The following is a 13391-nucleotide window of genomic DNA, read 5'->3' on the forward strand; positions in this document are numbered from 1 at the left end:
TCCGGGCGGTCGGAGGCAGATTTTGGCGGGCGGTGAGCGCTGAGCCAATGTGGGGAATTTCCCCCCTTTGGAGTCTTTCTTGCCTGTAGGCGAGGCAGCTAGCCAGCAAGCTGCTGTTGGGTATTTAACGCATGTTGATAGATAATCTATGGGCGAGTTTATGCTCTATTCCTCTGAACCATGTCTATCAATATATTCATTTACACTGACTACCGGGGACTATGATACATAATATGCCTGCCCTGACCAAACCATCCGTGGTGCTTTAATCCGGCCTTCATAATAACAGCATCATCGTCATCATCATCTGTCCCTAAATCCTCGTAGCCCGACAAAACGCCGTTGCTTTTTATCATGAACCCACCAGTAAGACCGAATCCTGTGTAATCCATAGCATGCGTCATATAAAATGGGGTAGTGTGAAAGAAGATCGAGAGAAACGAACAAAACGTGAAAATTCGAAGACAACATAAGCGGGCGTGAAAAAGAAAAAATAGAAGACACAACACCATGCCCCAGAGATGCAGTAGCATTAAAGAACAAGCCCATGAAGCGCTTACTCCTTGGCGAACTCGAAAATCTGTGGACTGTCAGCTCTGGACTTATGCAACAAGCTACATGCAGAGAATGAAACTTACCATGTTCACCCAGCCACCACCGCCGAACTGGCAGTTGCTGGGACCGCGGTTTTCAAAACCAAACGACTGATAATAGGGCACCAAGGGGCCATGCGCAATAATAGAGATGCGATCGGCGATTTGCGCATCCTTAATTCTCTGGATATATGCCTTCATCAATGTGCTGCCAACTTGCTTGCCCTGATGTTCCGGCAGCACAGCGAGAGAGTGGATGGCAATCGTGCTGCCGTACTCATCATGACCAACGGTCTCTCCATCCACTACAGTCATGCGCTCTTCTTGCCACTTCGCCGGCAGCTCCATCGACTTATCCGTCACCACAGGCTTCGAGGTTCTCGTGGCGACGATATGCCCCACCAACGTCGGGCGAGGCTTAGGCTCGCCTTCACCGAGGATTGGGAGGGTGAACAAGCCAAGACATAATTCCGGGCATCTGCTCAAGCGATAACGGAACTGTGAACCCAATTAGCCCCAACTCCGACCAGTTTCCTGGAAATTGCATATAGCATTTCCTAACACATCACTCATACCTTTTCGCGCGAGCAGCGCTCGTGTTCAGGGAATGCCTCCTCGACTTTGACGCAATCTTCGACGTTCGACTCGGTCAGAACCTGCACGAACGGGTGCAGTTCATCCAACTTGGTGCGTTGGTGGACGGGTGGGCGGCGGAACCAGTAAGGATACTCGTTGATATCGTCATGGTCCACAGCGACGTATTCTCCTTCCACTTCTTCCTCTTCATCGTCATCATCCTCTTCAATCTCAGCCTCTCCCAGAGGCTGACCGTCGGCATATGAGAACTCTGCGCGCTCCGCGCGGCGGGAGAGGTCGCTTGCGGTAGCAGGCAGGTTGAAGCCGTCCGCATTTGATAACGGCTTGAGCCCGTTAATGGGTTCCTGGTAGTGGGAGTTGGTCTGGTCCGACATGATGTACGGGATTCACGCGAGCTGTGAAGTAGTGGGGCAGTAGAAAAAGCGATGGCGCAACACTTGGGCCAGAGAGAAGGGAAAACCGAGGGGTGAAAAGACAGGCAACGTGACAACGACACAAAATGAAGGCCGAGGGTTGACCGAAAGGTAAAAAGACGGGACGAAAATGGGAATCGAGGGGTACGAAGTGCTCGGGAAAGCCTAGAAAACCGGGTGGGGATCGATTTAGCTTAATGCGGCCGATAAGCCTCGGGGGGAGGTGGTTTGCGATTCCAGAAGCTCAATCCCAAGCTGGAGGTGGTGGAGATGGGAGATGGAGAGAAAGTTTCAAGCAGGCAAGAACTGGCAATGACTCGAGCTCGGCAGGTGTCAAGGAGGAAAACTCAAGGGCCTTTCTGGAATGCGCACAAGGGAGTCAATCAGGTCGCGCAGGCAGAGTTTGTGTGCGATTGAGATTGCATTGAGCGAGGGGGCGGGTTTGGTTTGGTTTGGTTTGGTTTGCCACACGCGGAGGGAATGCGACAGATCTCCGGTAGGAGTGATTGGCTGGGGGTGGAGTGTGTTAATGAATGAAGGACTTCTCTCTCCCCAGACCTAAGATCTGATGCCAATCAACCCCCCTCGTCGCTTGCTTAGAGGGACTCTCTTGGTTGTTTCATCCTTTCGCCCACCTACATGCCTAACTCCTAACCTCATTTCCCATGAGGACCTTCAGTCCCCAGCATTGCGACAAGGACAGCAGGGGGCAGCACATGGACCTTCAGCTGGCAGTGCGGATGGGCTTGCGGGCAATACCGGACAGGTACTGATAAAGGCACCTGCAGGTCATGGCTGTACTGTATCATTACGCGCCCATGCTCCCCGTGCATTGACTTCTCTTACTCATAATTGGTTGACTTTCATTGACGCGGGCCACATTACCGTGGAGGTTACCAATACGTACCGGTCTGGACTGGGTCTGTAGATGTCCCTATCTTGTACCTCAATATATCTCAGTAAATCCCTTCAAGGTATCCCAGGTTTTCCTATCATGGTAATTCTGCACAGAATCTACCTTGCCATACTTGGCAGTGTATCAGGCCTACCGATGGAGTGACTGACTGTGCAGTTAACACCTTGTATCCTGCTTTCTCCAACCATGGCATCATCGTGCATTGAATGCAACGTTGCGTTTCCTTCCGACACGAGGGGGGCAGCTCTTGCACAACAGACCCTGGCATCGTGGCCTGCCACAATTCTTCAGCTTAGATGCAATCAGATAAGCTTGTAAGGCTATCGGCTCAAGCCCCTGTCGACGCTAGCAGATATCGGAAAAGAGGCACAGGCACTCCGCTGCAGTCCGTCGGCGGTTCTGTCCAATGCCGAACAACGCACCGATGAGCTGGCAGACATGCTTATCTTAACCGCCATACCAGATACCTTTAACCCGGTTATAAATTGAGCATCGCTAGTAGTAATTGAATATACTTGTCTGCTTTGTTTGCTAAAGCGATTCGGACTGTGCACCGTTCTCTCATATCAAGATGGCCAAGCCATTCCCTGTTGATCATAGCTTGACATCCTTCTGGCGGTCGGAGCCTGATCCCTTGGACAACTTCCGCTCTACAGAGTCACTCCCAGAAACAAGTGACATTGTGATCATTGGTGCCGGCTATGCTGGAGCTTCGACTGCTTATCACTGTCTCGAGCGCAGCCGACTCGCATCGGCAGAACAGCCTTCCATTGTGATCTTAGAAGCGCGACAGGCATGCTCGGGGGCAACAGGGCGAAATGGCAAGTACCCAATCAACGTCATTTCTAGGCTGCTTGTCAATATTAATGCAGGGGCGGACTCTGCTGTGTAGGCGGTCACTTGAAGCCTGATGTATTCAACCGAATCGGTAATCTGGCCAAGGAGTATGGGTTAGAGGCGGCGGCTGAAGTCGCTGCCTTTGAAATGGAACATGTTTCCGTCATTCAAGAATTCGTTGAGAAGAACAAGATCGATTGCGACTTAGAGGTAAACCGAGTATGCGATATACAATTTGATAAAGACCAGCTTGCAAAGGTCAAGGCCGGATATGATTATCTTGTCTCTAAGGGTGTGGAAACAATCAAGGATGTCTGATACACTCCACCTGAGATGGCAGAGGCCGTAGGTCACATTCTACATCATTTACATACCTACGACGGCACGGCTTACATCGCCTAGGAATCCGGTGTAAAGGGGGCTTTGGCTTGCTTCAGTCAGCGCACCGCCCGACTCTGGCCGTATAAATTCATCATACATCTCTTGAGGCAAGCTGTGTCGGCTGGAGTGAACCTTCAGACACACACGCCTGTCACGGAGGTGTCTGACGTCCCGGATAATGAAGGCCGATGGACGGTGACTACAGATCGAGGCTCAATCCGCACCAAATGGGTCGTTTTCTCGACCAACGCATACACGTCGTCCATTGCACCCGAGTACAAGGACAAGATCATCCCAGTGCGAGGATTCTGCAGTCGCATTGTGGTTCCCAATCCACCTCCATCGCCGCTCGAACGCTCGTATATGCTGCGATTTAATGGCTGGCATTATGACTACCTCATTCCCCGTCCGGATGGCAGTATTATCGTAGGCGGCGCAAAATCGACCTTCTATTACCAGGACCGAGACAGCTGGTATAACAACACCGACGACAGCCGAACGGTCGAGGCGGCAGTGCGGTATTTCGACAACTACATGCAGAGACACTTTCATGGGTGGGAAAACACGGGAGCATATACAGATCGAGTCTGGGCAGGTAGTATGTATCCCATCTCGCATGCTGTCATTGCTTGAATGTGAAATAGTACGGTGCTAACTCGGAATAGTTATGGGCTATAGCACCGATTCGCTCCCGCACGTCGGACATGTTCCTAACAAGCCGGGACAGCTTATAGTGGCCGGCTTCACCGGACACGGGATGCCGCAGGTATTTCTCTCAACTCGGGGTATCGCACAGTTGATTATCGAGGGAGTCTCGTATGAGCAGACGGGGCTGCCACGTCTATTCAAGACGACAACTGAGCGGTTGCAGAGCCAGCGGAACAACATCTTACCCGTTCCTGTGCTAGGAAGCAAACTTTAGGATAGTAGTACGGCCAAACCATGCTAGCATTAAGAAGAATCCTCGTATCCAAAATAACTCGTATACAATAATCAAGTCCATCGTATGTCTCAAGTGAAGTGCAGGAGAAGCATCAAGGGGGATATAGATACAGTACCTCTCTCACCGCCTTCGGCATCTCCTGCGGGCATCGGAGTCGCCCACGGGGATCTCTGTAATTCTTCCCCATGACTATGGGCTCCTCCAGTATGAAAAGGAGTCAATGACACGATGCCCATCTGCATCGAGTGCTCCTATCCGGTCTCTCATTTATACAGCACATACAGTCGCGCCGATGACCGTTCTCTGGGCAAAGGAGTACGTCTGACGCAATGTCCGCGCTGCCAGCGGTTTGCGGACAAATACGTCGAACATGATTTCGTCGTGATCTTCATTGATCTCGTCCTTATCAAGCCACAGGTACTAGAGTAGCATACATGGGTGATAAGCTTGTTAACTGTTCATTAAGGTGTATCGCCATCTGCTTTTCAATCGACTAGGGGGGGACGACAACCAGTTTGATGTAAGCGCTCGCTTTCTCTACATTCGCGACGACATTTGCAGACTGCGACTAACAGATATCGTTTGCTTAGCGCTCCATAATTCGTCTTGGGATTCTACTACTCCTATTCGACGTCTACCTGACATGGGCGCGAATTGAGAAATCACCATCACTCGCCACTACCTTTCTTTCGCGCGCGCCCATCATCGTCCAATACCTCTTCTTCCTGAGCTTGAATGCGCTGGCGACTCTCGCCCACCACCTCACCATCCGTCTTCTGGCATCGATCCTTGCCCCGACACCCCGCGGATACACTGGCTCTACTCAGTATGGCAATGTCAATAATAATGCGACGGAGGCGTCCATCTTCTCCAATCCCTCTACACCCATACTCCCATCGTTCCCATCGCAGATCAACAACAGCCAAACACAGCTCTCCCCTACGCCAGCATCGACACTAAGCCCACCGAAGCTTACCCCACAAGGCTCTTCCAACGATGTATCAACGGTAGCCAGCGCTTCAGGCAGTGACATCCACCATCTCCCTCCGACAACACCACAAGGATCTTTCACCACGCTCCCACCACCTCTCCGACGTGCCTCCACCGCCCCAGCACAAAGCATCAGACCCCTTCCGCCCCCCTCACCAGCCAGCCCAACCGCCATCAGCACCGCCTTGCTCGTTAGCAGTTGCGCCAAGCTCTTCCCCATCCTCCTAGTCATCTGGGGCCCCGACGGCAGCGGGAATGCGTCCAATGTCTCCGGTTCCAACAATACCCTGCTCAGCGCCGGCAGCCAGACTACCATAGTACAGCAGACATTGGACGTTAGTGGCCTCAGCCCCGCGGCGACCCTTACGGCTGCTCACCCGACTACAACGGGGACTCCGTCTCTGCCTGTTTCGTCTTCGCTACTGGAAAGCCTCATCAGGATCATGCCCGAGTCCGCACCTACCAGCTATCTAGCTAGCTTCATCGAGCTACTAGGGCCGCTGCTCTCTCTGGGCGCGGCGGACACGCATCTCGTGCTGCTGAGCAATATCGAAGCATTATATATCCTGCTTGGGTGCGGGTATTTGCGCGCGGTGGCATTAGCAGTGGCGGGACTGGCTGCTCGGTGGACTGTACAGAGGGTGATATTGGGAGCAGTTGGGGTTGGTTAACATTATCACTCATAGATGGCATAACATACATAGAACATAGTATACTAATATCATAGTATCACTGCACAGCAGTAAACATCTACAGTCCATAAACCCATACCCAGACTGTAAGTAGTAACTGAATAGGTATTTAAACCAACACGAAAGAACGAGACGAAATAATATAAGTAGCGTAGCTATACAGTAATCCCACATTTTATCATGGTATCACCTCCCTCCATTTCACCCTCAGTCACCGCCTCCCCACAGCCACGGCATAGGCCCCTTATCCACCCATCCTCAAGTAGTAGTATTCAACAGTATACCCATACCACCCCAATCACATCCACACCAAGCAGCATCGGCTCACATGGCCGTTCACAAACAAACAGCTTAAACCAAGAGACTACTGCGGTACCCTCCCGGGCCGAATATCCGCCCTCTTCGGCACAATCAACGGATGCCACTGTGCCAGAAACGTGATAGCTACAGAGAGCACAGCATCACATATTAGCCACGTCTCTACCAAACCCCACATATCACGAGTGCTAAAAAGGAAGGAAAGGAAATGAGCAAAGACATACCCCACATCAAATAACAACAAACGAAAGAAAGCACCAGCGTGCTACGGAAGACACTATATTGTAGCATGTTAGCATTCCATATACCTCTTCAACGTACGAGGAAAGACAGGAAAATCAAGGTATAAAACGCACGTCTGATTCTCCCCCTTAGGACTGAAGATCCATGCCAGGACGGAGGCAACTACCACGAAGATGAGGCCGATGATTAAACTCCAGCTGTATTATCCACAAATTTCGGATGTTAGTATAGTTTCTCCCATCTGCAGTATAGCACATTCATGACTGGGTGGAGGGAGGGCGCATGGATAGATATCCAATCCAGTCAATAGACAGGTTGCCAGACATAACATAACATACCCGTTCGCCATTCTGTCTTCCTTGCTCCGAACGATCGATCGAGTCTCTGGTCCGAATAAATGATAGGTGTTGCGTACAGCAGGTCCAGCCTTGCTGTTTCTTCTGGTCTCTTTCTTGCTTGCTTGCGAGGTGTAGGTCGTGGACTTGAAGACCGGTGGAGGTAGCTAGCTAACTAGCTGGATAGCTGACTTGCTGGCTGAGGGGTCAAACAGCGCGAGTGCGACTTTCAAGATTCGGTCGTCTGTCTGGTTCGCTCGAAGGAGGTAAGGGCGCAGAGGCAAATGGAGGACGGGGCTCAAACTGAATTGTCGCGCAGCTAGCTGGTCGGGACGGGGAACGGAGTTACGTGGTTATCGAGAGGGAGGTTATCGGCGGAGCTGCGCCGCTGCTCGGGATTGATGCCTGAGGCATTCATAATCTTGTGGGGAGAGGTTCTGGCTATGCTCCCCACCAGGTGGATTATTTGACAGGTTATATTTATGGTGAGGCGAGATATACTCTTCTGGTCGTAGAAAGACGACTCTAAAATTATCTGATATAGGTCCTTGCGCAGGGTGATTCTGGGAATCTATCTGGTGAGAGATTCTAGGCTAATGGCTTATAGTAGACGAATATCACGGCTTGATATGCATCGACTGTATCATGTCTACGATATACACTGCACGGTTTATCACGCTTCAAGCAGTCAATAACCCACGTATTCATACTTCGAGGGATATAGAGCAATTTCGCAAGGCAAAACATGGTGAATCAAACGAGGCTAGTTTCCAATAACAGGCGGCGACAAAACAACACGAGACAATGGCGAGAAATTCCAGCAACAATCGGTTTACGCGCCCTCGCGGCTCTTACGGTAGCTGGCCTGCAGGAAGATGCCAATTAGTCACGATGAAAAAAACACACCAGTGAATATTGATCGATCATACCTCTTGCTCAACCTGCAAGCCATCGACAACAGGAGCCAGCTCGCTGAGTATCTCGTAAGACCGCTTGTGGTACTCTAGCTGCGCCGCGATCAAGTCGGCCAGGTTCCGCAGAGGTTCCGGGGTATCGAGGACCTGAAAACTCTTGTCAGCATTTAAACTTCCTTCCATGCAGACGATCAAACGTACATTCTTCATCACGCTCACGGCCTCCTCGGTCTGACCGACGAACTCATCCTCTGCCTGCTCAATCTCCGCACGAGCTTCCTCGCTCAGACTGTCCCAGTCACCCTTGACTGCGGCCTTCTTGCTCGCCTTGATCGAGTCGAGCATAAGACGAGCGTTCTCAACGTTCTTACGTGCCTTCGCTGCGAACATCAAGTTCGTGTTCAGCGTAGTGTTCCAGCCAGCCAAGAAGCGGGACTGAATCTGAGCGTCTTGGGCCAGACGGGCCTCTCCCACCTTCTCCGACGCCAAAGCGTACTTCTCCAGCGCAGTAGCCAGAGGGTCCTCACCGTGCGAGCTCTGCGCCAGAGTCTGGGATCCTGCCAGGGAGGCGCGGGCAATAGCGTGGTTGAAGGTCTTGGGCTGCGGCTTGGCCGAGGGAGGGGCAGTCAAAGCAGCCTGAGCCTCGGCGGGCGAGGAGGCCTGGGAAAGGAGCTGGACCTTCTCGCTGATGGTGCGGCCCATGTCGTTGAAGGATTCGCGGATGTTGGGCGGGTAGTCATACGCTTCGTTGGAGTACTGGGAACTGCATGCGATAGGGTCAACGTTAGTCGACAGAGATAGGACAAGGTACGGGAGAAGATATCACGTACGTAACTTGAAGGAGCTTCTGGTGGACAATCTTCAGGGCATCCACCCGCTTCTCCAACTCGATGTACTCATCGGGAAGTTGAGTCCGGTCGTCTGCTTGGCCCAGCTGCTCCTTGATCATCTGCTGAGTGCGCGCAGCAAAGGGCGAGAAGCTCGCGCTGTTCGATAAGACGTGGCATGTTAGTATGGATGCTTTGCTTGCAGTACTGGTTGTATGACAACGCCGGGGTGCCGCTGGATATGCGGACAGTCTCCTAATCGGAGAAATTATTGCGGAGGGGAACAGTTATCTCACCTGAGGTTCTTTCCGAACGCTTGGAACTTATCCATGATGTCGATGAGCACTAGATCGCTTGAGTTACTGGAATGAACACGATAGATCTGATTTGGATACAAATGCAGGTAGTCTGCAATAGGAGGGCCAGAGAGAAGATGGTGTTGATGTGCAGATCGCGGAGTCGAGGCCACTTACCGTTCATTGGTGCGACACCGCCTTCGTATCGCTGGTACCGCCACGGTTTCATGCCGGCACGAGCCAGGCACCCAGGCAGCATCGCTATCTCCTCGGGCTAACTAATTATCAGTGTGGACAGTTCTACTCTACACTTCTACTCTCTAGACAAACTTTAATGTGTGGACAGCACTGGTCACATGTCTTGCATTGGCTAGGCCCAAGCAAGGCCTGGTAAGTATTAGATATGGTCTAAGCACACGATTCAAAGACAAAACTCAGGAACAAGAGCTAAATAACGCGCACAAGCCCATTAACAAACAAGAATCCCATTGTCGTTATCGTCGTCGTAATTGAATGGCGTCAACCGCACCAATCGAAACATAGTACAAGTCGTCATCGCAATCATACTGGTATAGTACAGATGAAAAATAGGAGACACCGAAATCGTTAAGGAATAGCTGGAAGTCGTGAAATGCTGCCCGAGTCCGCATTCAGTTACCCGGATTAAGTCAAAGTCGCCATCATCGCTCGCATGAGCCGTGAGCTCGGGCCTAGATCATCACTTAGAATCCGCACTTCACCGTTTGCGTCGGACAAGGCTAATCCTACCTCTGCGATCCCTCTTCACCTCGAGAATCTCCTCTTCTTCGCCGTCGCCAATGATCTCCGTGTCCCGGATCATCTCCCCACCGCCACGTCGCTCGATTTGCGTGTATTCCCGCAGATCCTCATCGCTGTCTCGCGGGCGTACAACGATAGCAAGTGGGCCGGACTGAAGCTTAGTGGATTGCACTCCATCGTCATACCGCTCAATTCTACGCACGGGTGATGACCGACGGCGAGGGCGACCCTGGACCGACACGTTCCGTGTCCGAGAGACTGTCCTAGTTATTTTCTTCTCTTCTAGCTCGCCATGGTGATGGTGATGATGGTGATGGCGCGATCGCGACCGGTGCCGGGACGGGGATGGCTCGATGAGCAAAGTCTCATGGCTTGTCCGGGGGGTGTAACTCTCCATAGCGATTCGTTCCACCATGCGTTCGCGGTGTCTGTCGCGGACGGGTGAGGGTGAAGAGGTATGCTTATAACGTGCTTGAAAAATGTCAGCACCGTTGCTCTCTTGATGACAAGCACGTGGGAAACCTACTCTCGGTCACGCGCTTCATCTCACGACTTCGACTGATGACCGCATCAATCTGCTCCTTGGAAAGAGCAACCTGGATGATGATCATTTTGCCCTGCAATCACGGTCAGCTTTGAACAAGGCCCAGGCCATGTTTTGTTCCAGCTCGACTTTGTATCCATGAATATACACACCTCTTCCTCATACGGATAGCCGAACTCGCGGATCGCGCTGGTGTGAACCAGCTTGCGAGGCATGCGAGTTTTGCCTTTCCGAGGATACGGTTTCTCCACGTCAACTTCCTCTACCATTCTCTCACGAAACCGACTCACTGAGCGACGTGGGCGCTCCACCACCCGATCCCGCTCACGGAACTCCCGGTACTCTTCGTCGCCATAGTAGTCTGGTTCCGCGATACGGATTTCCTCGTAGTAGTCGGGTGAGCGGACACGGTGGAAGGAGCCCCGTCTTCGCATTGGCGGGGGACTAGGAGGGGCTCTAGGGGGGTAGTCGCTATAGTAGTATTCATCGATCTTGCGCGTTGGGCGATCAAATGTGTCCAAGGAAGACTGTCGTCGCAGAAGACGCGGGCGCGGGGGAGGGCTCTCGGCATGGCGGTAGGTGACCAACGGGCCTGGGGAGTAGGCTATGTGGTCATCCTCGTAGAAAATCTCGGAGCGACGGGCAGGAGGGCCGTATCGCTCCTGTTCCTGAAGGCGATATTCGAAGCGGTCATCCTCTTCGACACGGCGGGGGCGCTCGAGTACCGGGGGTCCACGTGAACGGTGACGGTGGCGGTGACGCTCACGTTCCCGCGAATAATGGTCCTCGTCGAGAGCCCCAGTAGAGCGACGATAGTCGCCGTATCGAGACATGTGTGTGATATGTTTGGATTGAAGGAGGGGATGACCTGGTAGGGAAGAATACTTGAGGGAGAGGAACTGACTGCGAGCGAACCGTGGGTGACGGCAGCGGCTGACTGGGGCGGGCCGTTGATTAAAATATGGCGGGGCAGCGCAATAGAAATAGTAGAACCGTAGATGAGAGATGGATTTGCGACAAGAGCGATGACGTCGCGGCTGTTGCTGAACCGTGTATGAGAGTTGAATAGTCAACTTCCAACAGATGGTGGATGTTCTTGTGTAGTGCAGTGTGAATTCCAGTTCCTTTGGGGGTGGGGGAGGGACCGGCTTTTGTATAAAAATGTCTGGATTGCAATGCAGACAAAAAAAAAAAACTCCCTATTGATAAATACTGTATTCACTATCGACCCAAAAAAAACATCATCTACAACAAATGCGAAACAAAACCCCAGCAGCGTGACGTTAGCGGAGATACCGCAAAAAAACCACCAAACCACCCAATCTCAGCCAAACTCCCTTGTAACTTACGCAGATCAGGCGGGCCCACGTGTATGCGTCTGGTCCCGGATATTCTTAGCCATTCGCCACGGTCCCTCGCCTTCTTTCGTTTCTTCCTCCGGCTGGCTCTTTGCTACGCTCGCCCTCTCCTCCAGCCCCGATTCTGGTCTGCACCACTCCTCTCCGGGGCGTAAGCAGTGCAGGTCTGCCGGTCCAGCTGTCCTCTAGCAGTGGATGCGTCATGCATCACGCCGCTGCGGGAGGGAGCAAATCCTACCCGGATGGAGCGTCTGCCTCTTTAGCTGCTGGGCCACTAGCCACCCTGCACGACCCCCCGGCTCGATCTCGTGCCCAGATAGTTTCAACAGGGGGAGTTTCATCCTAAGCGCATGTTGCTGGTAGGCCAGAACCGCTTCAGGGGAGCGGTTATTCGACCCAATGACATTTTCCTCCACGCATAGTTGGTAGCCTTGCGATGTCATACTAGTGTGATGGACCGAACACTTCGGAGAATTCCAGCTTGCCCCGACACCAGTTACGTCTCTATGGCATCCAGATACCACTCCACCAGTTGAGACCCATGTTGGGTCTCACTGGCGATGGGGCGCGATGATTCATTGGATTAATGGAGTCTCGTTCAGTGCGGACTACTGCATTTGGCGATAATCCCCTTTCATCACGATAGAGACGTCTAATAACATACCTCTGAGTGGCCTGATACTCACTCAGATATCCAGAGCGGATTGCAACTGACCAACTGTACATCGACCTGATCGCCCGCCAACAGCACTATTGGAAACTCAATTAAGTTAACTCTCCACTCGTACATGGCTTTGTTACTGCTGGCGAAGCCATTTTGTCCTTTTTTACTGATCCACTGCGGGTTTCGAACGATCTCGACCCAGGGTGAGTGACTCGTGAGAAGCGGATGAGTACCTGAGATGATCTGGTATGAATGGACACCCAAAAAAGCATACAGCGGGGCAACGGGAGGGGAAGAGGACTGTGTTCGAGACTAATGTTCTCGGAGATCTCTAAGGAGACTGAATATTATTGGTGTCTTCCTAGACACAAGGAGGATAAACAGATGCATTCGATTCCCAAAACGGAGTGCAGCCATTAGTGATTGATGTCTCTGCTGGCTGCAGACTCGACGTCAAAAATAAAGCCATGGGGGGCGCGCGATAATGGCAAGCCTAGCAAGGGCTTAAGCCCGCCTAATCTGCACTAATGCGGAGCCAACGAGAACGAGGCCGAAGCCATCTCCAAAAAAAACAAATCTAGTCTGGTGCTGCCAACTGTCGCCTGCGCCAAGCCTCCATCCAGGCAAGTCACCTGCACGCCTCCTCAGTGGCTGTTATCGTCGGGTACTCACCACTCACTGCTCTCTCATTTTTCTCTGTGCTTCTCCATACTGGGAAGATCGCTTCAGGTCTAGACTGAGCTCAGGGAT

At 52.2% G+C, this 13391-nt stretch overlaps 7 protein-coding genes across 7 annotated transcripts; 3 read left to right on the forward strand and 4 right to left on the reverse strand.

Moving 5' to 3' along the window:
• Window positions 1–110: 110 nt before the first annotated feature.
• Window positions 111–584, reverse strand: ASPBRDRAFT_408403 (uncharacterized protein). The gene has a single exon (XM_067624437.1). The coding sequence runs from the start codon at window positions 531–533 to the stop codon at window positions 210–212; it is 324 nt and encodes a 107-aa protein (XP_067483657.1). The 5' UTR covers window positions 534–584; the 3' UTR covers window positions 111–209.
• Window positions 585–614: 30 nt separating this feature from the next.
• Window positions 615–1564, reverse strand: ASPBRDRAFT_115928 (polyamine acetyltransferase; the record flags this gene model as incomplete). The annotated part of the gene is made up of 2 exons (XM_067616937.1): window positions 615–1091; window positions 1169–1564. 2 exons carry the CDS (start codon window positions 1562–1564, stop codon window positions 615–617), a joined length of 873 nt encoding a protein of 290 aa, XP_067483658.1.
• Window positions 1565–1867: 303 nt separating this feature from the next.
• ASPBRDRAFT_408393 (uncharacterized protein) lies at window positions 1868–2569 on the forward strand. The gene has a single exon (XM_067624436.1). The coding sequence runs from the start codon at window positions 2172–2174 to the stop codon at window positions 2529–2531; it is 360 nt and encodes a 119-aa protein (XP_067483659.1). The 5' UTR covers window positions 1868–2171; the 3' UTR covers window positions 2532–2569.
• Window positions 2570–3090: 521 nt separating this feature from the next.
• Window positions 3091–4696, forward strand: ASPBRDRAFT_204034 (NAD(P)/FAD-dependent oxidoreductase; the record flags this gene model as incomplete). Its single annotated transcript, XM_067621690.1, has 4 exons — window positions 3091–3344; window positions 3392–3668; window positions 3759–4335; window positions 4403–4696. 4 exons carry the CDS (start codon window positions 3091–3093, stop codon window positions 4657–4659), a joined length of 1365 nt encoding a protein of 454 aa, XP_067483660.1. The 3' UTR covers window positions 4660–4696.
• A 212-nt stretch (window positions 4697–4908) lies between these two features.
• Window positions 4909–6341, forward strand: ASPBRDRAFT_26877 (sterol homeostasis protein ARV1; the record flags this gene model as incomplete). Its single annotated transcript, XM_067622311.1, has 3 exons — window positions 4909–5097; window positions 5147–5200; window positions 5271–6341. 3 exons carry the CDS (start codon window positions 4909–4911, stop codon window positions 6339–6341), a joined length of 1314 nt encoding a protein of 437 aa, XP_067483661.1.
• A 595-nt stretch (window positions 6342–6936) lies between these two features.
• ASPBRDRAFT_408437 (uncharacterized protein) lies at window positions 6937–7368 on the reverse strand. The gene is made up of 2 exons (XM_067624438.1): window positions 7262–7368; window positions 6937–7120 (listed from the first exon to the last, which is right to left on the reverse strand). The coding sequence occupies exons 1-2, from the start codon at window positions 7270–7272 to the stop codon at window positions 6973–6975; spliced, it is 159 nt and encodes a 52-aa protein (XP_067483662.1). The 5' UTR covers window positions 7273–7368; the 3' UTR covers window positions 6937–6972.
• A 403-nt stretch (window positions 7369–7771) lies between these two features.
• Window positions 7772–11834, reverse strand: ASPBRDRAFT_62593 (BAR domain-containing protein). Its single transcript, XM_067628379.1, has 9 exons — window positions 10772–11834; window positions 10602–10692; window positions 10064–10546; window positions 9473–9569; window positions 9296–9361; window positions 9003–9158; window positions 8374–8935; window positions 8188–8319; window positions 7772–8123 (listed from the first exon to the last, which is right to left on the reverse strand). The coding sequence occupies exons 1-9, from the start codon at window positions 11450–11452 to the stop codon at window positions 8091–8093; spliced, it is 2301 nt and encodes a 766-aa protein (XP_067483663.1). The 5' UTR covers window positions 11453–11834; the 3' UTR covers window positions 7772–8090.
• Window positions 11835–13391: the final 1557 nt, after the last annotated feature.

Source organism: Aspergillus brasiliensis (assembly GCF_001889945.1).
Source record: "Aspergillus brasiliensis CBS 101740 unplaced genomic scaffold ASPBRscaffold_2, whole genome shotgun sequence".
NCBI lineage: Eukaryota > Fungi > Ascomycota > Eurotiomycetes > Eurotiales > Aspergillaceae > Aspergillus > Aspergillus brasiliensis.